The sequence below is a fragment of the Sceloporus undulatus genome, chromosome 5, assembly GCF_019175285.1.
Source record: "Sceloporus undulatus isolate JIND9_A2432 ecotype Alabama chromosome 5, SceUnd_v1.1, whole genome shotgun sequence".
Lineage (NCBI taxonomy): Eukaryota > Metazoa > Chordata > Lepidosauria > Squamata > Phrynosomatidae > Sceloporus > Sceloporus undulatus.
The window spans coordinates 36,649,946-36,675,421 of record NC_056526.1 but is presented as its reverse complement, the minus strand read 5'-3'; the positions used below and the strand labels follow the sequence as shown (position 1 = coordinate 36,675,421).

At 40.7% G+C, this 25,476-nt stretch overlaps 2 protein-coding genes across 2 annotated transcripts; both read right to left on the bottom strand.

The window, feature by feature from the left end:
* Nucleotides 1-13,489: 13,489 nt before the first annotated feature.
* LOC121931331 (mitochondrial dynamics protein MID51) lies at nucleotides 13,490-21,997 on the bottom strand. Its single transcript, XM_042468976.1, has 5 exons — nucleotides 21,860-21,997; nucleotides 20,351-20,499; nucleotides 20,053-20,233; nucleotides 18,518-18,780; nucleotides 13,490-17,415 (listed from the first exon to the last, which is right to left on the bottom strand). The coding sequence occupies exons 2-5, from the start codon at nucleotides 20,492-20,494 to the stop codon at nucleotides 16,609-16,611; spliced, it is 1,395 nt and encodes a 464-aa protein (XP_042324910.1). The 5' UTR covers nucleotides 20,495-20,499; nucleotides 21,860-21,997; the 3' UTR covers nucleotides 13,490-16,608.
* A 43-nt stretch (nucleotides 21,998-22,040) lies between these two features.
* On the bottom strand, nucleotides 22,041-24,277 carry LOC121931332 (MIEF1 upstream open reading frame protein-like). Its single transcript, XM_042468977.1, has 2 exons — nucleotides 24,141-24,277; nucleotides 22,041-22,278 (listed from the first exon to the last, which is right to left on the bottom strand). The coding sequence occupies exon 2, from the start codon at nucleotides 22,251-22,253 to the stop codon at nucleotides 22,041-22,043; it is 213 nt and encodes a 70-aa protein (XP_042324911.1). The 5' UTR covers nucleotides 22,254-22,278; nucleotides 24,141-24,277.
* Nucleotides 24,278-25,476: the final 1,199 nt, after the last annotated feature.

The window sequence follows — 25,476 nt, the reverse complement described above, 5'->3', positions numbered from 1 at the left end:
GTAGTGAGTTCTCATTACCAAAGATCTGGATCATTGCAGCACCATGAAAAAAGATGCAGTAGGTGACTCAGTGCAAAATGCACCAGGTCAAGTGAGTTTTCTGGCAGCCCCCCAAAAAACTGAATACCATGAAAATAACCCAGTTTCCACACTTGGTTATTTCCTAGTGTGAATGGGCCCTTATTAGATGAAAAGGAGCTTCCCAACTAAAAACATAAAACGGGAGGAGTCTGGAGAGATAAGGCTCTGGCAGGGAGGGGGCTGCAGTTGACATGCTCAGGTCTTAGGAATTTGTCCATACTTCTTCCAGAGGGAGAGGAAAAACCATATATTTTGCCCCAAGGTGACCAGATGTCATAACCAGAAAAGAGGACAAGGCACCATAAAATGCAGGACATTCGAGACAAATGTAGGGTATTCCAAAATAAAAAATAAAAACATTAATATAAGTATAAAGTCATGCTTCTTAGCCATGCTCAAAATGGAGGACATTTTGAAATTCCTCCTGGACAGAAGGTTGAAATGTAGGACATGTCCTGGAAAAGGAGGATGACTGGTCATCCTGATCTTGCTTCCAAGAGAAAGAATGGCATTATTGTTATACAGAGGCAGCTGCTGATGTCTTCCTCCCTCTGCCCAACAATTTGGGGACTGTAACCATCTGGGAGTATTTTGTACACTGATCTGAATATCTGCCTCCTTATTCCTATACCCTCCTTCCAATGCTGATACAAGGCTGAAGCAGATTGCTTTTACTATTTTATTACATCTGCTTATAGCAGAAGCTGCTGCTTTCAGTTCAGATGAAAGTGGCATTGTTGTTATTACTACTTCTCAGAAGTGTTTATTTGTTAAGCACAATTAAGAACATGGTTAACATTGCTCCCTTTAATCCATCTCCCTCCTGGCAGTGCCTCTGGGAGAGTTTGTGGATGTATTTTCCACCATGATGAGATGCCTTTTAGTAGACATCCCTTCTGCTGGGAAATCAACATGAATCCTTTTGTTGTTCTGACTACAAATACATATGAATCCACAGTTGTTTGTAACAACAAGAGAAAAGAAAAAGAAAGTCCTAATTTTTTTTAATTTGTTGTTTTTGGATTCCACTATGCAATTACCTTTAACTCATCCGTGTGCAAAGGTGTTCAGGATGCAAGAATCTATGTTGATCAGGAATTTGATTACTATTGATTGATGAAATTTAAAATGTATAATAGTAATTTATGCAAAAGAACACAGTAATTTTAAGAGAGAAAGGATACTTATAAGATAGTTAAATGAGATATGATTAACATAAGGAAAAGATGAAAATAAAGGGTTACAAAAGAAAAAGAAAAGCTCACCTGTGAGATAGGAAGGATTTTTGTATATAGATGAGAAGAATAAATGAATGTTAAAAGGGGATGAAATTAGATAGGATTAAGTAAAGGGTAGATAAAGAAAGGGAATAAAACAACTACTACCTTTGGATTCAAATGTAGAGTGGGAGAAATAGAAGTGAGAATCTAGTAAGTGAAAGAGGTTAGAGTAAGTGAAAAAAGTAAAGAAGAGGAGAAAAAGAAGAAGAGGAGGAAGAGAAGAGAAATTAATACAATGATAGAAAGAGAGAGAAAGAAGGAAGGAAAGAAATAAGGAAAAGTAAGGAGAAAGAATGAAAGAATAGGGAAGATGGTAGAGATTGGAGGGAGGAAAACAGATTTTATAGTAGGTACTTTTTCCTTTTATATGTTTTGCATGTAGATTTATTGAATTATTTTTGTTTTTGATGTGTAGTGAGTAGTTTGTGTTATGTTTATTTGTATTGCTAGGTATATGTGTGTTAAAAAAATTTAAAATCTAAAAAAATAATTTTGACTCTTATCTTTCCACTTGTACTTTTGTCACTGACAGACTACAGAGATCTTGATTGCAATTCAAGCCTCCTCTTTTTCCAGTCACAGGAACATTGCCCCATCATTTTTTGCAGTCCAATTGTCTACTATCTTGTTCCTTGTTCATAATATTTTAGCTTCTCTTTCCCCATACCCTAAGAAGCTTAAGGCAATGACTATGGAATTAATCCATTTCATTTTCAAAATAATCCTGTGAAATAAACTAGCTTCAGGATCATCCAGTAAAGCTCAAGGTTATATAGAACAAAAGTGGGCACATTTTAGGTTTGCACAATCAACTTACTTTTTACTGTAACCAAGCCTAGATGCAAAATACTGCTGGAAATAGGTACCTGTATGCTAAGAATTAAGGAATAAGATCCTCTGTTGACATTCCTGTGCAGGAATTTGTTATCAGAACTAGAATGAAATTTATATATTATTTCACATAATAAACTACTGTATTCCTTGATTTTCCCAAAGCATTCTTTTCAGCAACCTAATGCAGGTGAAGAAATCTGTTGTTGTTGTTGTGTGCCTTCAAGTCATTTCTGACTTATGGCAATGCTAAGTCCTCTGAGGCTGAGAGAGTGTGACTTGCTCATGGTTAAGATAGAAGTGGATTATCATGGCCAAGCCACAATTTGAACCCTGTTCTCCAGAGTCATACTCCAGTGCTCAAACCACTACACCATGCTGGCTCACAAGAAATCTTCTAGTCACTCCTTTTTTAAAACAACAGTACTGAGGTTGCATCCACACTACATTAATTTGATACCACTTTAACTGCCATGGCTCAATGCTATGGAATCCTGGGATTTGTAGGTTGTTGTGGCTCCAGAGCTCTCTGACAGAGAAGGCTAAATGTCTCACAAAACTACAGTTCCCAGAATTCCATAGCACTGAGACATGGCAGTTAAAGTGGTATTAAACTGGATTATTCTGCAGTGTGGATGCAGCATGAGGTGCTTATCACATTTTTAAATAAGCCGACTTACCCTTACTGCATTGAAGTCTATTTCAGGATGCAGTTGGGTATTATCGTAGGTAAAATGCTGCCAATACCACCACCCAACTGCATCCGCCTAAAACACGGCTACAAGCCATGCTCAGATGGCTGATTTGCAAAGGCAGGAGCTTTGTGACATTCCAAATCAGCCAGCTGAGGGCAGAAATCGGCCGTCTTGAGGGCAGATTCTAGCCAGGTTTGAGGTGGGATGCAGTCTGGCAGTGGCATCGATGGCATTTTCCCTGTGATAATACTTGCCTGCATCCTGAAATAGACTTCAATGTGGCAAGGGTAAGTCGGCTTATTTAAAAATGTGATAAGCTCCTGAATTGATAAAGCCCTTCCTGGCCTATTGCAAGTTGGCCAGAGATATTCTAGATGAGAATCTACCTTTTGCCTTCCCTGCTATAGGAAACAGGGCCTAATTTTCCCAGTGCAATACATTTCCACATCATTGCTGTCTTTTACAATATCCCATCTGTCTCTTTAAGAATAAAAGAATACTGCTTCTGGCAAACCTTATCATGCTTGCTTTGGAATTGTAGCTATGATAGATACATTTAGCAAGTCAGAGAATGTCAAGGCCATATAGTACCTGTGACAGTTACTGCCAGATATGATCACTTAATAATAATTCACTTCTCACTCAGAATCTCTTTATGGATATTTGGGCGAAGCCTCCTTGAATGGGCTAGTTATCATTACTCAACAGCAATTTCATCACCTGTTTCATGCTGGCAGCTGTAATATTGTTTATGCAATTATTTGAGAAGGCAGAGTCATGCTTTCCCCAAGGTGTACACCACACCTGCTTTCAAGCTTTCTAATCTTGTCATGCTATTAATAGCTTGAGTTAGAGACGTGTAAGTCCTAAAAGCTTTAATGTTTCAAAATTCACAAGCTCATAAATCTTCAAAATCCTTTCCTATCCTGCTCTAACAAACTGAGCTATTGCCTGGAGTGCAGCCCATGCAGGTGCATTACTAGGTAGAAATATTAAACCAATTTATAAGGAGCCTATGTTTCCTTTCCAGTAATTCCTGCTCAGCTTCTGTTTCAAATGAACAAGATAAAGTTTTACTAGAGTAGAGAAAGAGCAACTTCGAGAGGATGTAGAAAGAGGAACTTTCAGTGAGGGGGAAAATAAGCACTGGGTGGACACGTCAGCAGCACCTGTGCTTTTCGTTGACAGACTAGCAATTCCTTTCGCTTAAAAGGTCAAACCAGATTGCAATGACTGATACCAGTTAATAATTTTGAAACACACTCTGCAGAATACAATTGTGTTACAATTATGTAACAGGTCATATGGCTTACCAGAACATCAAATTAATGCATTTTGCCGAGAAATACATTCTTTCCTATTGTCATTTCTACAAATCTGAGTACACAAAGAGATTTGATAGTTCTACTACATTTGATCGTCCGGATGCATAATCTATACACAAGACAAAAGACTGCCATCAGAACGGAGTACAGAGAAACAGAATGATTTCCAATTGGCAAAAGGGTCAGACAAGGATGCATACTATCACCATATTTATTTAACCTATATGCAAAAAACATTGTATGCAAAGCAGGCTTAGACTCAGAGGCAGGAGGAGTGAAGATCGAAGGAAGGAACATTACCAGCCGAAGATATGCAGACGACATAATACTACTAGCAGAAACCAGCAAAGACTTGGAGCAATTACTGAAGAGGGTCAAGGAGGAAAGTGCCAAGATAGGCACTTGAACAGCAAGGAAACAAAAATAATGACCATGGAGAATCTACAAAAAATAGTCAAGGAGACCCTCTACCTTGGATCAAACACTGAGCAGAATGGAGAATGCAGTCAAGAAATCAGAAGAAGATTAGGAATGAGAAGGGCAGCCGTGAAAGAACTAGACAATATCCTTAAATGTGAAGACATAACTACAAACACTAAAGTTAGTATTGTCAAAGATACTGCATTCCCCATCACCGTGTACAAATGTGAGAGCTGTGGGACAGTGAAAAAAGCCAACAGAAAGAAAATCAATTCATTTGAGATGTGTTGCTGGAGAAGAGTGCTGAGGGTACCATGAATGGCCAAGAAAACAAACAAATGGTTTCTACAACTGGTCAAGCCCAAACCCCCCTTGGAAGCCAGGATGACTAAACTGAAATTAAAATATATATATCGTGTATTTTGTTTGGTCGAATAAAGGTATTGCTGTTCTGTGGATTTTGGATGTTATTCTATTTTCCTATATGGCCAACATGGCTACCCATGGATATGTTTTCTGGATGTGAAGATGCTGCATTTCAGCTGCTACAGGAAATCCTAAAGAGAGAGCTAATGGACTGGGACTTTACTGTTTGAGGATTCTATTTCCAACAAAGGTAAAACATTTTTTTAAAAGAAAAATTGGGACTGCATTGGCATGTTTTACCTTAACAACACCGAAAAGTTTTCCTGATGCAAGTATGGAGGCTTCCTAAGAAACTCAATGTCCTCTGTCTAACAAAGGGGCTTGTAGCCTCACAATGGATTCAAACCAAACCAAAGACAGTAGCTTTTTGTCTCACTAATAGAATTTAAAGTTTATTTCCTGGACTTTAAAAATCTCCAAATAACCATATGGCCAAAAGGAGAAGGGGCTTGCCTGCATTAATAAATACCATCTGAACTAAGGACAAGACCCACAACATCTTGATAAAATACAGGCCTATGATTAACATTGTCATTTTTTTCTTTCTCTTTTATGATTTTTAATGCCTTTGCCTGATGAAGAAGCCAATGACGCTGGCCTTTCTTTAAGTAAAAATACAGAATTGACTGTAAAAGCTTAACCAATAGAAATCAGATGTAGCTCTTACATTCTGCCTGCAAAAGATAATAAATCTTCATGAAAGAGCTCATTGTTAACTTGAACAAAAGACATAAGTGAGATAATATGAACTGGCCTGTTCTTTGTTATAAGGCACTTGTCTGGTGAAAGATTTCTGCCAGAAAATCCAATCTCTGTGCTAAAATTATTATACCTTAGCTATCTTTTTAGTGTTATACCTTAGTTATCTTCTGTTTTAATAGGTGTGCAATGACATTATTTTCACTGTTCTCCTGCAAAGGAAACTACTGTCCTTCTTAATCAGTCTAGGTAACAATATTTTTCCAACCTATTCATCATCACAAAACCCCTCTGGGTTTAGATTTACTGCAGTTCTATAGATAGAAGACAGTGGCTTCTCTCAGGCAAATGAGGAATTTGAACACAAGACCAGCCCAGCAAATCAGTGCAGAATGTTAGCAGATCTATTTTATTTGAAAGGCAAAGAACAATAGCATAGATGCATGGTTCACTCTCACAAATGCTGTGCAACAACCTCAGAATTCATCAGTTGTCCCCAACCTGCTGCCTTCCAGAGTTGTTGTATACAACTGTTCTTACCACTGCAACTATCATACCTAATGAGCACGCTGGCCAGGGATGTTGGGAATTGTAGTCTGACACAGCTGGGGAGAAACCAGCAGGATGCTGAAGGCTGTTCTAATGTCACAAACCAAGCACCACATTGCTCCAGGCCAAAGCTGACATAATGGAAACCCACTGGCAACCAAGCAGTAAGTGGCAAAGCCATTGTGACATGAGAAGAGAGAAGCAGTCCAACAGTGGCACAGAGATAAAGAGCAGTCAAATACAGAGATTACAAGAGCACAGCGGAGGTTAAATGACACAGGTTATCTTGCCAAATCAACCCTTGGCTAGTATACTCGGTGCTCTAGTCGAGTTGCAGGGTCAAAATATGAAGATCTTGTGATTTGCAGGGGTGATAACATCATCTGCTCTCACCACCTCCTGTTCCCTGGTCCCTTTCAGTTCAGCTGTAATCCTCACATCAATGGGGAAATGGTGGATGTTTCAACAACAGTATGTTGGTATGAGATAATACTACCGTAACCAGAAGTATTTTATGGTGTCTTGGTCTTGAATGAGCAAGTAAGATCTATATTAGCCATGCAAAATGCCTGCTGCAAATGACAATGAGAAATGCCACAACTAGTTTGCTGATATGGATCAACACAACTGCCTACATTTGTGGACTGTCTTTGGAGTCATGGATATGGTGATTGTCATAATAAGTACCTGCACCTCAAAGGTTGCCACTAAATTCACTTTGTTGTTGTGTGCCTTCAAGTGATTTCTGAATTATGGTGATCCTATTATGGGTTTTTCTTGGCAAGAGTTGTTCAGGGGAGTTTTGCCATTGCCTTTGCCTGGGGCTGAGAGCATGTGACTTGCCCAAGGTCTCCCTGTGAGTTTGATGGCTGAGCTGGGAATCCAGAGTCATAGTCCAATGCTCAAACCCCGGTCTCCAGAGTCATAGTCCAATGCTCAAATCATGATGCTACTAAGTTATATATTTAACTCCACTCCAGGAAACATTCACTGCAGCCTTAAAAGATGCTCCTAGGTATCATATAAGTTTTTTTTTTAAAAAAAATAACATTGACAATTCTAACAGGTGTTATTTTACAAGACTCTTATTTCAACAAAAGAACACATTTATTCTTCACTCTGCCAAAAAAAAAAACCCCTTCCTTCAATCTTCAAACAGCTTTTCAAGTTATGAAAGATTCATAGCCACTTTATTTGAGCAGTATAAGTTGGCTCAAGAGGAAAGTTTTCTTGCTCCTACTGTCAAACAATTAGAAATCAGAATTTCTGTCAATCTACTGTAAATCATCCAGAGACCTATCCAAAAATTCAAAACTACATTCTGCTCACCCCAACATAAATTTTGGCTAGGAGAAAGAGCAGCTTCTTCCTCTGACTGGTTTTTCTACCCATCCATCCAGTCAGACAGCTTAAAAGAAAATACTGTATATAGAGAGAGGAGAGAGGAAAACCTTTATTGGGTAATAACCTTTCTTTGGTCTAACCATAAACGTGTACAAGTTTCTGAGTTCTTCAGAACTCCTCATTAGTCTAAGTGGTACCAAGAAATTAAGGCCTAGTGTTGTACTTGGACCCAGTCTCAAGGACTGCTGGTTGACTTAATCGCCATTAGGTGTTCAAGTGGTGGGTTATACCTAATAAAGCATGTTTTTAATGCAGAAGCAGGGACATATCTCAGTTTCCAATAGCAAAATCCTAGTGATCTGTCTGTTACTCAGAGATCCCTCTCTCACCTTGGGTGAAACACGTAACTGCGTTGGCACAAAGCAAAAGTACATAGGAACATGTGTAAACAAAACTGGAGCTTAAGTTCTGGATGACACACTAGGTTTTTTTGGTTTTTTTTTTAACAGTTGAAGCCAAATTGTTTGCATTATCTATTGGCTGGACTTCAGTGCAGCCCTCTTCAAATAATGGAGATTTTTTTTCCTTGGGTGTTATGTTCTCCCATAAATAGCAATAGCAATAGCAGTAGGCTTTACATTTCTATATCACTTATCAGTGAATTCAGCACTCTCTAAGTGGTTTACAATCTGTAAGCCAATTGCCCCCAATAAGTTAGTTATTCATTTTACCAAAGGATGGAAAGCTTGGAGCCCCTCAAACTCACAACCTTGTGGCTGCAGTACTGGCATTTAACTACTGCGCCACCAGGGCTCATTAAATGTAATATTTACCAAGGATGTTAGAGAAATGAAAAATAGCTTTTTAATTAATTTTAATTATGAAATTGAAGGCTTTCATGGCCGGCATCCATAGTTTTTTTGTGGGTTTTTCAGGCTATGTGGCCATATTCTAGAAGAGTTTCTTCCTGATGTTTCACCAGCATTTGCCCAAGCATTTTTAGAAGAGTTAATATTGCTTCCTTTGAAAACAGTTGTAAGGCACCAGGGAGCACTTGTGGTGCCATGGTTAAATGCAGGTACTGCAGCCATTCACAGCCACAGCCACAAAGTTGTGAGTTCAATCCCAGGGACTCCAAGGTCTACTCAGCCTTGCATCCTTCCATAGGTCACTAAAAGTAGTACCCAGCTTGTTCGGGGCAATTAGCTTACACATTGTAAACCACTTAGGGAGTGCTGAAGTGTACTGATAAACAGTATAGAAATGTACTTGCCATTGCTATATTGCTTCTCTTAAGTTCAATGAGGCTCTTGATTCTCTTAAGTGTTGTTCTAGGGCAATCTACCCTGATAGTCCTGCTAACTGGAATCTAATAGGAAACATAGCAATATAGAATCCAGTTCTTCTTAGTTCTGTCCCCAAACGTAACTGGGGTATATCAGCCCCTGCAGGAGGCAAAGAACAAAATAAAGAATAATATGCCAATACTTATAGCCAGTGTGGTGTAGTGGTTTGAGTGCTGGGCTATGACTCTGGAGACCAGGGTTCAATTCCCTGCTCAGCCATGAAACCCACTGGGTGTGATCTTGGGCAAGTCACTTGCTCTCAGCCTCTGGGGAAGGCAATGGCAAGCCGACCGAACGCAAAGGGTGCTCAACAATGGCTCCTTTTCATCCTGGAGAGAAGTGACCAGTGGGGTCCCACAAGGCTCTGTCCTCGGGCCAGTTCTATTCAACATCTTTATCAATGACTTGGAGGACAAAATTGGGGAAATACTTATCAAATTTGCAGATGACACCAAATTAGGAGGAGTAGCTAATACTCCAGAGGACAGGATCAAGATTCAAAATGACCTGAACAGACTAGAAAACTGGGCCAAAGCTAACAAAATGAAATTCAACACTGCACTTAGGGCAGAAAAATGAAAAGCACAGATATAGGATGGGGGACACCTGGCTGAATGAAACTACGTGTGAAAGGGATCTAGGAGTCCAAGTAGATCACAAGTTGAACATGAGTCAACTGTGTGATGTGGCAGCTAACAAGGCCAATGCGATTTTAGGCTGCATCAATAGAAGTATTAAGGGAAGTAATAGTGCCACTCTATTCTGCCTTGGTCAGGCCCCACCTGGAATATTGTGTCCAGTTCTGGGCACGACAATTAAAAAAGGACATTGAGAAACTGGAGCGTGTCCAAAGGAGAGCGACTAAAATGGTGAAAGGTCTGGAAACCATGCCCTATGAGGAACGACTTAGGGAGCTGGGGATGTTTAGCCTGGAGAAGAGAAGGTTAAGAGGTGATATGATAGCCCTGTTTAAATATTTGAAGGGATGTCATATTGAGGAGGGAGCAAGCTTGTTTTCTGCTGCTCCAGAGACTAGGACCCAGAGCAATGGATGCAAGCTACAGGAAAAGAGATTCCACCTTAACATTAGGAGGAACTTCCTGACAGTAAGGGCTGTTCGACAGTGGAACAAAATCCCTCGAAGTGTAGTGGAGTCTCCTTCCTTAGAGGTCTTCAAACAGAGGCTGGATGGCCATCTGTCAGGGATGCTTTGATTGTGATTTCCTGCATGGCAGGGGGTTGGACTGGATGGCCCTTGTGGTCTCTTCCAACTCTATGATTCTATGATCCTCTGAACAAATCTTGACAAGAAAACCGCATGATAGGTTTGCCTTAGGGCTGCCTGTAGCTATCATCTACCCTCACCTATCAACTGGAGGTTAACTTGGGCTCTAGGGCAGAAAGGAAGTATTACTACATCTGGGGAATTATACCAACATTTAGTGTTCTTCCCCCTTGATCTAAATAAGGGAACTATACAAATCCTGGTTGCATCTGGTTGTCACAATCTTTTCTGCTTCTTATGTTTATTTCCTCTTGTCACGGCATAACAACTATAAAGCAAAAGTGAGTGCAAGAGGCAACAAAAGAATAGCTACTAGATCAATACATAAAGATGCCAAGAAAAAAATTTCAGGCAAAGATGGTATGGCTAGGAATAATTCTGATGGGTTGCGATGGAACCTTTCTACTCCTTCGACAGATAAAGATTGAGTAAGAATTCTACATGACAAAGCAGGGTTCCTAAAATATTGTACAACATTTCACTTCCCACTTGTTTGTGCTTCGTTTTTTATGTGAATCACCATGTAAGTACCATAATTATAGTGGTAGGCACAGTCTGGTGCTTCCTCATGTGAACTTAGTGGACATACAGGCACCAAACACATGGGTATCCATTATTAGACTGAAATTAGTATATTGCTAGGTGGCCAACTCATCATCTTTTAGTGAGGACTACAGTGGGTTTTACAAACATACAATCCCTTGAAGTGATCAGTCGCATCCTTCATGAACAGCATAATTAAGGAGAGCTCTAGAGTAATGGTTCCCAGTCTTGGGTACCCAGAGTTTGGGTTTGCTTTTTTTACTCTAATTGCTAGAAGGCCCATCAAGTATGGCCAATGGTGAGGTACTCTGGAATAGTAGTTCAACAACTGGTGACCTACAGTTGGGAACCACTGCTCTGAAGCCTTGTTAAGCTTTTAGCTGTACTGATAGTTTAATTTAAAAACAAAATGTTTGTAGTGATAGTTTTATTTTTAATTTGTGTAAGCCACTGAGTCCAAGGATTGGGGAAAGGGCAGGATACAAATAAAATAATAAAGTTCTCTTTACTTTTTATGACTAAAATTCCCAGAATTTCACAAATAGCATGACCCGTAGCTAGACCAACATTTTTTCATCCCAGAAGTCCTAGGTACTATCTCAAACTTGTGCATCACCTGGAAAAACATGTCACTACTATTTCAACTCATATTCTTTCTAAATGCAGACTCCATGGCTTTATTAGCCAAGTTTTTTTTACCACCCTTTCCTCGCTGAAGTATCTGTGCAAACAGTTGTCTTTCGTATTCCTTTACCTAAAAATGCAGGGGACATGGGTTGTGGTCAGCTAGCTGCAAATTTGTAAGAGTTGGCACGAAATTCACATAGCTCTCAACATATGGTAAAGAGCAACTTGAACGTGTTCCAAAAGAATTCACCACCCTTACATTTTTAGCCCAGGGGAAAGTTTACCTCCAAACCCACTGATGTTGCCTACTCCTGGTCTAGTTAAAAAATCTGTGTGGAAATCCGTGGCCATCCACTGTTGTCCACAGCAGGCATGATGGAGCTGTTTACTTTTTGATGAGCCTTAGCAATTGAAGACATCCACCTATCATTCCTGGGAGTAGAGACAGGTGTCTACATTCTAGCAAGTTACAGCAGGAACACTCTGCTTTGATATCTTTGTATTACCATGCCATGTCCCCCCTTTTTTCTTATTCATTAGGTTCATCGGCAGTTGGCTCCTCTCTTAGAGGTGCTAAAAGGTATTTGCAAATCTTGCACCTTATATTGTGAAGCTGATTTTTTAAATTATTATTTTCCCCCCTACTACAGCACCTAACATTTCTCCAGGGCCTTTTAGCCTGAGATCTTTTAACCAGAGCATGAACAGGTTTCAATGAGTTGAGTATGCCACAAGCTGTAACCAGGAAAGGAAGGAAAGCAGAGATATAGTATATACAACAGACATGAAAAACCCTCAGGCTAACCAGAAAACATGCAGAGAGAAATCCTTGATATCTGTGAAAACACACTTCGTATATATCTGAAAGAGGGTGGGCTCACGTTGGGGGTGGGGATAGATGCTATGTTCTAACAAGGCACAATAGACTATCTGCTTGAGGCAGTAGTGTTACTTGGTTAGGCCCCTCTTCTCATTACTCATCAGGATAATTTTCAGTTGCTTGCTCCCCACAGCCTAAAAATGAAGTCCATTTGCAAAAAAATTGAGATTAGATTTCTAGGAAAATTCAAATTCAGTACTCAGGAATTCATTATGCATCATTCTTGTAACAACATTTGGTAAGTAGAACAGGAAGAAAGCACAGAATAAGGAGGTAGGAAGAGATATGTATGAACCAGAAGGGCAGGAACACAGGAATCCATGGTAAGCATAAAAGAGTCCTGAAATCTCTTGTTCCATCAACCACACACCCAATCAGCTGTGCAAATACAACTATTAGGCTTCGGGTATCGAAAGTCACCGGGGTTAGGCACCTGATGAGAGGCCCTGTGATATCAAGAGGTCATTGACAAAAGCTCCCTAAAACTTGCTCTTCTTGTTCACCATAGATTGTTTGTTTCTCTACCTCTGGCCCTTGACCAGAGGAAATTAGCAAACAGCACTGGTATGTAGTAAGTTGCCACTGCCTGCTTGTCAGCTATACAGATGATGATGATAGTGGCAGTGAGGGGCAGGCTAACTGAGGGTACCATGCCAAGCCTTCCTCCTAAAACACCTGGGAATCAGCAGTTATAATACCTTTCAAATTAAGCAATGCAACCCACAAGAAGTATTTTCTGTGCCAGATTCTGCAGAAACTTAAAACTACAGTCTAAAGTAACATGGAAGCTCTACAAAGGACAAGTGCCATGGGGGGGGGGGGTTAACTTTGATCAGGCACAGGATGAAATGCTGACATACAGCTACAGTATAGCTTTCAAGCAAATAACCATACAAGGCAGCATGTTGAGTGAAGGGTACCAATTCCCTCTCACAAGATGAGAATTGTTATTCACAAAGTAGCCAGTGCTATTTTAGAGTTGTACACCATTGCACATGGACCACAGCACTATCTAATTTCCAAGAACAAGCCGATAAGGCACAGAAATTACAAGATGTTAATTTAACCGGCTCACAAGGCAATTGCCCCTTCACCCAGCACAGAGGATGTAGAAAAACATGTAGCATATTTTGCAAACATTTAAAAATTGCCACACAGTTGTGGAAAATTACTTTATTTCACAATTTCCACACACTGTTACAAGCCATGCACACCTTCTTTCAACCTCTTTACACAACATAGAGCTTAAGAGTCTCTGGTATCACATTCCTTTTTCCTTCAATATCATGGACATACAAACATTGGAAGAGGTCTATTATCATTTACATAATTCTCAAGTGAAGAATTTCATTGGACTTGGAAGATCAATCGTCAAGTTTGACAGTAACAAAAATATGCTGTTGAGCTACCTGGTCCCCATTCTGTAGTTCAGGGGGAACGTCACATTGGTTAGCATAGCCCAAAGCTTTCTCAAGGCTCAAGTGGACAAGAGGAGACTTGGGCTTTTGATAGACATTTGATGCCAAGGGCTCCTCTTCCCTCACAATTTGGGAAAGCAGTTATGAGCTGCACTTCACACTACGTACTTTCTGATGTTTGATGGAGGGGTTCACAAACGTTTAAGACTGAGCTTTCCTAACAATAACTACTAAACATACTCACATGCATTTTTTTGTGTGTGTGAATACTGACAGGTTTCAGCTTTAACAGTTTTTCAGAGTGAGTTTTCTAGTCACAAGTAGCATTAGTGCAACACAGTGCACAATGCATCATCCTAAAGACTATGTAAGATGCATCACCCTCCACAGAAATGAGGAATAACCTAAGGCATTCTTCTCATTCACTACATCACCAGACATTGTAAGGAGTCCCAAAGGCAAGACCTCTAAGTTGCTGCTTCCGGAATTATAATGCACCTGCCTCATTACATGTAGATACAAATATGTCTTCTTTTTAGGTACTTCAAGAAAAGAATGCTTACTTTTTGGGCAGGAACAGCTAAGGCAATGGAAGTGACGAAAACAAAAGTGTCTGGCCTTATCCTACATGGCCTAATCCTACATTCATTACACATGCAGATTCATGGCAACAAGAAATGGCTGAAATGTTTATTATGGTTCTAATAAATGAAAGACTTTTTAAAAAATGAACATATAATGATATGTATCTGACAAGCTAGAAGGCAGGAGACATTAGATTTCTTCCCTTCACCCCAACATAATTTTAGGATCTCTTGACCATGGTGAAACTCTGAAGCAAGCAGTATAATGACAGGAAAAATGAAGTATGTGAAGTGAATGCGCGATTTTATGTAACTCCTTAATTATATATTCATAGCAATGTTTCCGTCTTCCCCAAATCTGCATACTTGTTCATCAGCACAGATGACAGGAAGACTCATACTTGAAGGAAGCCTAAGAAGGGAGAGAGAGGGATTCAAAAGTACTGGGGAAAAACAGCTCCAGTATTGCATTTTTAAAAAATCTGGTGTTTTTCCAGGCTACTGCCAGACGCCCACACACAGTTTTCCCAAGTCTTTGGCGAGAAGTCTGATGAGGCTTAAATAACTGAAACACTGTTCCATTGCTGTCTAACAGTAATGTGTAAATTGTGTAAATACCATCTCCTAGCAGATAAACTGATTTGAACAGACAAATGGGGAGGAGGGATACCCTGCATGACTGGAGTATACAAATTAAACTATAACAAAGTACAACCTTCAAAGGAAACAGGAAAGGGTGCTTGTTATTGACTCCCTATACTAACAAATTATCTCATTATATATGTTAGCTTTGAATGGGAAGGGTGGATATTTAAGATATAAAAACAGAGGAACAATATCTGCAGAATTAAATTTGTTGCCAGAGCAGTTCTTGTCATGCTTACTAAACAGTGTCATCACTTATAGTACACTCTCTTACTCTTTTGGTGATAGTTGTGGTAATAGAACCAAATTTACTCCTGAGAGATAACACATTTATAGTCAATGCTAATTTCTTGCTTTTAAAACAGGAAATCAAAGTGAACACCTCCCAAGAGCAGTATCAACATCTTCAGAGTGGGACAATATATAAAGAGAGATTGCATGAGCTAACGACAGAAAGAACAGGAAGTGATTTCTCCTGATTTAAGTATAACATGCATTTTTTTGAAATTGCCTTCTCCCATAACTTTATCTTCCTATAGCTAGTAATTTTAGCTAACTTTCAGAAGGCACATAATAGTACCCATCAATCCTGTTTACCAATATACTGAAGATCAAGTCCTGATATTCTATCACTCTGTCAGATTCACTAACCCAATGTATTTTCATCAAGAGTTGGAGAAATCACACATGAATTATTCAAAGAGACAGCGCCTTAGTTTCAGACATCCTTGCTCTGCTTCACAATATTGATTAGTGGAAGGACTAGCAGGTTCTACTTCTTCAGGCAATTACCCATGGAAAACAGATCTCAGTAGCAACAAACAGGAAATTACTTTCCCTATCTCCACCATATAAGGACTTATTACCTCTTTGTGAAATATAGGTTGTAATGAGAGCCATATGTGTTACATGTGTGTAAGTTTGATAAATTATGCCAGGATGGCAAAATAATGTACCTTGGATAATATACACTAAACTCCCCAAATTGAAATTAAGTTAAGTCCATAATGGTGAAAAACTATGCAATGTGCAAACTCTCTTTCTAGAAATCTCTTCTCTCATATGTTATAAATACAATCAAAGCACAGAGCTCCCACAAATACATTCCCTCTTATAAATACTTCAATTCAAATACTTATTTTAGGCTATCATGTGTGAAGGGGACAAAAAGTAACACGCACACACAAACAGAACACAAAAACAGCAAGGGACAAACCCCTTGAAAACCACATCACCTCAATTAGGTCCTTTTAAAAATTGCCAGTGGCTCAATTCCACACTTTCCAAGGTGAGAATTAAAGAGATCACACTGTAGCAAGGTATAGAAGATTGAAAAGGAAGTGCATAGCATTGGCATAGGCAGCCGGGACATGAGAAACCAGCAAGGACTATATGACAGAATGGCAGTAGTTCCATGACACCTATTTCCCTATCAGACAGCAACTATGAATGTAGTGGAACTGGACCAATAGCACCAAGAAATCTAATCCCACTCCTCTGCATAATACAAAAGAAAAACAGGAGGACTTGCCAAAACAATGGGGCAAGGTGTGCATATTTCATTCAGGAGGTATCAGAGAACCTGTAGTGGGTGGTCGCTCTAACAATCTTCTCACACATAAGGCAACTGTTATGTTTGAAGCAGCACTTCTGGTTCTGAAAGGGAGGAATACAGGGTGTAGCCCAACTCATCCACTTCTTCTGGAGTAAGCTCTGAAAACAAGTTCACCTTGGGATTCAAAGCACTGAGAAGAATGCCTGCTTCCAAATAACCAATCAGTTCTCTCAGTGCCTGAAGAAAACGGTCAGCTAGCACATCTTGTGACCAGTCAGTCTCCTCTTGGGTCTGGTGTAGTATGACATTGGTAAGCTGGCTAGCAGAAAGATGACCCAATGCTGGGTTCAGCTTGCATATGGCCTTAAGGATCTTGAGGCACAAGGAACGGCAGCCAGAATCAGCCTGGTCTAAAGCCCGTAGGCGAGCTGTCTCTGCTGGACGAAGGCTGAGTCGCCATAGATTATCATATTGGGCCAGTCGATGTGGTTTGGCCACCAAGAAAGTGTCACCTATTGTCACAGATGGCAAGAAGTCTATTATAAGGCGGCGGTCTCTTTCATATTGGACCTCCAACATTAGAGATTCCAAAGGTGGTGCTGGACGGATCACATAGTCCAGAAGGGTCCCAATCGCTGGCCAGTTGATGGAGCCTGAAACTACTTTCTCAAAGGTGTCAGACACAGCCCTGGGTGAGAGGTAACCCCCCACCACACAGCGGTCCCAATAACTACTACCACGAGGAAAGTATTCTGGGTTTTCCCGACGTACCAAGCAGAAGCCAGGGACATTCATGATGGTGTCTTCACCTGGAATGCATGACCACAAGTTCTGTTCCAGCACCAAAGGAACTATGAGCTGGATATGATCAGCTGTCACAACCTGCCATGAGGGGGAAAATGGAAGAGCTTAAACATCCAAGACCTCTAAAGGTCACACCAATCATCTGGCTAGAGAGAAGTCTAGATACAAAGAATCAGATGTGATTTCCATGATGATTAGTGCCCCATTAGTACATGCTGATATATTAGAGAGTATACTAAAACAGTTCTCCATGAATTAATGAAGAAATAAAAAGAAATAAAAGTAGTGTTTATGCTTTAAAAGCCCAAGAGCATCTTCACTGTTCTATCCATTCCTTTACTCTGCATTCATAAGCACTCCTGTAGACATGTTTCTACCCTGCAATACACTGGAATTCTGATCAGGGTCAAAAATACCTCAGAATTAAAGCACTCAATGGGAAGTTTATGTTAGTTGCTTGATTGGGGACTAGCTGGAAAGAGCACCTCTGCATAGCTTAACATACAGTACTTTTCCTGTTGTACCTCAGGACAGCAGGAACTGAAACTGCAACCTTCTACACACAAGGCTGAGATCTATCATTCAGCTATGGTCCTTCCTCAAATTTTGCCTAGCGACAAAGGCCACTGAAATTAATTCAAGAGAGAATTTGGTAGAAGTTATTACTCCATTTTTCTGAGGAAATCATCATCACAATTAAAAACTACACTAGTATTCAAAGATTATCTGAAATATAAATTTTACCCAAGACAAAATTTATATATATATATATATATATATATATATATATATATATATATAGAGAGAGAGAGAGAGAGAGAGAGAGGGGGGGGGTGATATGCTGGCAACACAAGAGTAATGCACCCATTCTGAACTGTTCAGTTAAGTGCAGTGCATTCATCAAATTAACATGCAGGGAAGCTTCCATTTCCATACTATAATGAAAAGAGCAGAAAAGACTAACTATTGGTTTGGACTATGGAACAATGTTGAAGTGATAAGATGCAGGAAATTAAACTATGGATGTTAGTCAGAAAGCAAAAGCATGACAAAATTTGCAAAAAGGCAAGCAAGCAAAAAGGTGATTTTTAGACAGAACATGATGATACAAATGCTGGAAAAGCTGAGTGTCCCCATTATTTTTACAGGTGTTAAACATTTCCTCTTCCATCCATGTTACCTGCAAATCGTCACACAGACTACCACTCAAATACATTTCACGCAGAGGCATGTCCGGGAGCTTGGCACGGAGAAATCCACGCAGTTCAGCACAGATATCCACAGCAGCCTGCTTGGCTTTGGCCTGCTCTTCTGCTGGAATGGCCACTTTTCTCCGATAATAGGCAAGCAACTTCTCTTGCAAGGACATTCTTAGCCGGGACTTCTTCAGCTCCACCTGGCTTTTCTTAGCAGGTGACTTATGCCTCATTGGTTTCATCGAGTCTGCCAAGGTACAGTGAATGACAGATAAAGAGAAAGCAACTGGCCCCAATATTTCATTGCAAATGAAAGTTATAAATCATCAGCTTTGAATTGCATTTGTTTTTAGTAGTGTATTTTGATGGATGTTTGCTACACTATGTGAGCACTAGACTTTATCAACTATACAAGTAATGAAAAATGTTCTAAGCCTCAAAAACAACAATTTAATCAGGCCATCTGACTTCCAGTGTCTAGAAACCAACAGCCTGGTAACACTTAGTCCTGAACATACTGATTAAGAAGCAAGTCTTCCTGGTTTTTCTTGAACCTGCTGTGCAATGCATAATCTCAGAGTCTTCCAAAAACCCATTTTGATTACACAAACTGTTTGTCCTCTAAAAGCAAAGTAAGTATCACCTGGGAATTACAGTCGCCCCTCCTAACTCGCGGATCTCAGATCTGTGACCTTAGAAATCTGCGGAGGGCAACCTCCGCTATTTTTAATGGGGCAGGTGCCCCATTCAAGTCTATGAGGCTTGAATATGTGCTCGCCTCCATTTTCACTGGGGGGAGGGGGTCTGGAATATATCCTCTGCGAAAAAGGAGGGCCAACTGCAATCTCATTTTCAAATCAGACTAAGGATAAAAACTATATACAAAGATAGAACATGGCTACATAGCCTGAAAAACCCACAAAAAACTATAAATACAAAGGTAGTTTTCTGATAGCATTTGTGTTTGTCTGTTTTTCTTTAAAAACAGCATCAACTTTATGACTGTTCTCATTAGCAATATGAGGTTAACCCTCTTTCTCATCTCATTTTCTTAATAAAAAATGCATCACCAATGCAACTTATTTTGGAATGAAAATACAGGTATTCAAGCATTTTCTTCCCAAGACTAAAAGCAGCTTCAGGGTCCAGTTCACCATAAAAAGAAAAATGTAACTCCCCATGAAGCAAGTCTGATCAAAGGCCTACTGAGATCGCCAGTAGGAAAAATCTTACAATTCTGCAGTCAGTTCAGAACAAGATGCTGTTCCTTACTAGAAATATTTTCTGAAAAAGCAAGAGAAATGCACTTGTCAGAAATAGTTTGGACAGATGTACTGCTTTTCTGCAGGCAACTGTACTGCACTACACCATCATTAAAATCTTCTCCCAAGTTAAAATCTTATTATCAACTAAATGCTTTTAGTCATCAACACCAAAAAAACCCTCCTGGATTGTGTAAACAAACTGTACACACACACACACACACAAAAATTAAACAGAAATTACAGACAACCCTGACCTGTTTCAAAAGCTGAAGGATCAGTGGGAAGAGTCTGAAGAGAACGACTAAGATTAGTCTTCATATCTTGGTTTAGTAACCGCGACGATGATCCAAGCCAACTTGGTTCCTCCCAGCTTCTCTTTCCTGAGTGACTCAAGCGAGTGGGGCTGGCAGGAGCGCTGATTGCCCGGTCATACATCTAAAGTGTATCCAGAAAACTAAATATGTAATCAATTCAAAAATTTCCATCCTGTCACTGCACCTTTGGAGCACCCATACATTTTGGCACCCCTTCACTCACTGTATTAACTCTTACCCGTTTGACAGCCAAGGTGGCAATCCCCAGCATGGCAGCACCTCCAACACCCAGTACGAGTCGGGCATTGGATAATACAAAATCAATGGCAGTGCCAATGCCATTATCATCCTTCTTTCCTTTGCGCTCTCCAGCGCCTGCCATTGTTCCTTCATAGAGAGAGAAAACCATCAATTGTTAATACCTTTCATTTTGATAGTCTGCCACTCAGTACTTCCTGATCTGAGTTTGAACCTTACTCAGTCACAGAGGCTATAACTAAGACATTTATTAGTATCACGAATTATCTGTACTTCTACACGTCATAGCATGATATGTTTTATAATCCTCATGTCATTTGTTAGAAGAACACTGGCATATCTTCAGCAGACGTTTCCCCAAGACAGTTCACTGAATGCCATGGCCGAATGAAATGTCTGAATATAATTTCTCAACATCCATAGCCAAGGTTATGTCTTTTATGCTGTACTGCCATATCTACAAAATTCAACTAAATTCTCAAGACATACATACATAGATTAATGAGATTAATAGCTAACTATTTGCTCTTTAAAAGGCAAATAGTATACAAATGACTCAATGGGAAGATATTTGTACTAAAGAGTTAAAATTTACTTGCTCATACAAGTTAAAAGAAAACTTTTGTAAAATGATGTTTAAGTGTATCTGACTCCAGACAAATTAGCAAATATGTATAAAGGTGTAAAGAATATCTTTTGGAATTGTAAAAAACCAACTGGATCCTTCTATCATATATGTTGGAAATGCAAAATGGCAAAGAGATATTGGCTTAAAAGAAGTAAATAGATGACTAAAATTTGGGGATGCAAATTAGCACTGAGACCAGAGTTATATCTATTAAATATGATAAATTTAAAGGATAAAAGAGTGCGCATACAGATTTAATATGTTATATGGTTACTGCAGCTAGATTAGTCTATACAAGATATTGGAAAGTTAAGAAAAAACCAAATTATATGGGATGGATAGAGAAGGTAATGGATTTGGCAGAACTGGATAAATTATGTAATTATATAAGAAGAAACTGCTGATGTCTTTTTAGAAAGACAGAAAACTTTTACAAGGTGAGGGACATTACTATTGTGAAATTTGGTGTTTAGGGAGTAAAGTTAAAATTATGAGATTTAGGAATGATATATGATAATTAGTAGAGTAGATAATGACAAGATAATGAAGGAAGGAGAAACTAAACTATATGGTTAAGTGGTAGTTAGACAAAAGAGTTAAGTCATTTTTACATGGGGGAGGAGATGTAGATGTAGTATATGACATTGGGGTTAACAGTTTTCTTCTTTGTTTACATTTATGTCATAGTACAGTATATGTATGTATTCTGAAAACTATTAATATATACATATTTAAAAACACTAAAGGCAAAAATAACTGACATTTTTATTGGCACAAATTCATGTAGGTGAGATGATTTCCAAGGAGTCATAAGAACAACTGAATAGTAAAAAGAATAACACACAATTGTAAATAACCTACCTGCTACTTAATGCATCTGTGAAGAAGGAAGGGGAATACTCCCAAGGATCTAGGTAAGACACTTTCAGGATTGTTTTCAGGTTTGTATCAGTCTGGCAAAATTAACCATCTAGTTCAGATGGCCAGAAGGTTTGAGGAAAAGAAAAAGTCAGAAAACTGAAAGGGGAAAAGAAAGAGGTCTCTACACCAACCCCCCAAGTTTGCTTTGCAAGAAAGCCTGGCCTTTCTCCAGTTGTCTCTCCTTATCTTCAAGACGGTCAAGCTTCTGGTTCTTGCGGAACTCTTGTCGGATTGAGTTGAAGTAAAAATCGCGGTCGGTGTAACGCAGGCCACGTCCCTGACGCAGCAGAGCACGATAAAGGGCCAACACTGCTTCGCGGGTCCACTTTGCCATGGAGGACGAATAACTGGGTGGTAGTCTGAAGGTACACAGAAACATCAAACAATTTCCAGATAAAGAATTGATTTTCTTAGCCAGATTCTGGCTTACCACTAATAAGGATTGATGGAGGAAGAATGAGTAGAAATTAGCAAATTACTAGACGAGTGAGTTGGTGGGACAAGAGTTTATGTGCATACTTTGTACAGTGAATGAACCAGGTGCATGTGTCTGTGGTGTGTATGTCTACATGTGCATGCTGGCACTGTATAGTTATGCACAGATGTGCGGACAGTGGAGATGACGAGTGCCTTGGGGGAGGTAGCGGTCTTACTAACTGGAGGAGAGGCATTTTGAGATTTTTTTAAAAAAGATGGACATACATAGAGTGGTTTGAGTGTTGGACTAGGACTCTGGAGACCAGGTTTCAAATCCCTTGCCAGCCATGTCACACTCTCTCAGCCCCAAAGGAAGGCAATGGCAAATCTTCTGTGAACAAATCTTGCAAAGAAAACCCCACGATACATTCATTTAGGGTTGCCATAAATTGGAAACAACTTGAAGGCACACAACAACAGCAATACCAAGTACATTTCTATACTGCTTATCAGTGCACTTAAGCAATCCCTAAGTGGTTTACAATGTGTAAGCTAATTGCCCTCAACAAGCTGGGTATCCATTTTAGCAACCTAGAGAAGGAAGCATGGCTGAATGGACTTTACAACAACAACAACAACAAATTTAAAATTAATCTGGAGAAACTGGCTTGCATTTCTGTGAAAGGGGTGTTTTTGGAGTATAACACTGGGGTTCAATGCAGCACAGACTCACAGAGCTGGAAAAGACCACAAGGGCCATTCACTCCAACCCCATTCTGCCATGTAGGAAATCACAATCAAAGCTTCCCTGACAGATGGCTATCCAGCCTCCGTTTGAAGACCTACAAGGAAGGAGACTCCATGACACTCCTAGGAAGTGTGTTCCACTGTCGGACAGCCCTAACTGTCAGGAAGGTCTTCCTAATGTTGAGGTGGAATCTCTTTTCCTGGAGCTTAAATCCATTGTTCTGGGTCCTGTTCTCTGGAGTAGCAGAAAACAAGCTTCTTCCCTCCTCAATATGACATCCCTTCAAATATTTAAACAAGGCTATCATATCACCTCTTAACCTTCTCTTCACCAGGCTAAACATCCCCAGCTCCCTAAGTCTTTCCCCATAAGGCACGGTTTCCAGGCCCTTCGTACTCCTCTTCTCCAACCACCAGCCTGCTTTTCTGCCCAATGCGTGTGCTGATACAGCGGCACATGCTGGGGTTGCCCCCGTACCTCTCCAGGCTCTTTCTTTTCCACCTCACCTCCCAACTCAAGGTAGCTATTTTGTTACAATGCCCACAACACCATGTAGAACCAACTCACAGCTATGGGCTCAAAAAGTCTACCTATTGGAACTACAGAGGGGAGAAACTGACATTGTTGTTGTTGCTGTGTGTCTTCAAGTCATTCAACCCTATCCTGGGAATTTCGTGGCAAGATCTGCTCAGAGGAGGTTTGCCATTGCCTTCCCCTGAGGCTGAGAGAGTGTGACTTCTTGCCCAAAGGCAGCCAGTGGGTTTCATGGCTAAAAGGGGAATCAAACCCTGGTCTCCAGAGTCGCAGTCCAAGGGTCAACCATATCTCCCCACCGGCTCTCTGCTGCTGCTGGTCAAGAGATCTGAATCCTGATGCAAACACTGCTCTCAGTTGACATTTAACTATCTGGTCTAGTTACCAGCTGTGTCTTGGGGCGGACTTGGAGACATGGAGGGCATTTGGGGATCCCTCCTGGACAGAAGGCAAGGAAGGAGGGATCCCTGGGGAGGACTGCGGCTCCAGGGCGGAAGGGAAGCCCGGCGGCCGCTTCCCTACCTTCAAGGAACGAGGAGGAAACCGCGCCTCCGTCGCCTTCAGGGGCTCCTAGCCGCCTCTTCCCGCCCGGGGTCACTCAGGAACATGGCCGCTCCACTTCCGGAGCATGACTTCTCTCGCTATGGAAACGCCGCCTCACTTCCGGCCCCGCCCACCCGCGAGCCCCGAGGGAGGGGAGAGGGGGCGGGGCTAACGGAGCGCTCCGGTTGGAAGCCCCTCCCTCCCTCCCTCCCTGCCTGGTTTTTAAGCGGGAGTTCTTACTTGCTGTGTCCTTACTTCTGTCCGGCGAAGAAGGAGCTGCGCGGTCGGAGGGAGGACTGGAGAGAAGAGACGGGGGCTTCGTCTAAGAAGGGAAAGGGACCCAGGAGTCCTAGAAGACCCCAAGTGGAACATGAGCCCATAGTGTGGTGCTGCAGCTAAAAGGACCAAGGCGATTCTAGGCTGCATCGATAGAGGTATAGCGTCTAGATTGGACGTACTAAGACAAATGACAGCACTTGCCAATAGGGAAACATAGGGAATATTTGCCTATGGACAGGCATTCCCCAATGTTTCCCTATAGGCAAGTTTTCCAGTATGTTTCCCTATGGGCAAGTATTCTCCTATGTTTCACTATAGGTAGGTAGTCCCCTATATTTCCCTATGGGCAAGTATTCCTCTATGTTTCCCTTTGGGCAATTGTCCCCCAATCTTTCCCCATGAGAAAGTATTCTCCTGTGTTTCCCTATGGACAAGCGTCCCCCAATGATTCCATGTGGGCAATAATCCCCCTATGTTTCCCTATGGCAATTATCCTCTAGTCTTTCCTTATAAGCAAGTATTTCCCCATAGGCACGTACAGTCCATGGACTTGAAATCTGCAGATTTGCAAATCCAAGGCGGGGGTAACAGGCTGCCATTAACCTTAATGGGGCACACAGCCATGGCATGCTCCCCGCATCTACATGCCCCATTCAAACCTATGGGGCTTGAATATGCACAAGAGTGGGAACTCACATGGGGTGGTGGTCCAGAACAGATCCCCCTCGTGTTCCAAGGGGCGACTGTAGTCCCCTATGTTTCCCTATGGGCAAGTATGGTTTTCCCTATGGGCAAGTACTGTCATTTGTTTTAGTGCATCCCGTCTAGATCGAGGGAAGGAATAGTAACACTCTAAATGGTGGCCCTTGAGATTTCTTTCAACTGTAGAATTCTGTGATTCTGTGAAAATTCCCTCACCTACACATATGACAAGTGCTATTCAACATCTTTATCAATGACTTGAATGAAGGATTAAGGACATGCAGATTTGCAGATGACACCAAATTAGGAGGAGCAGCTAATACCCCAGAGGACA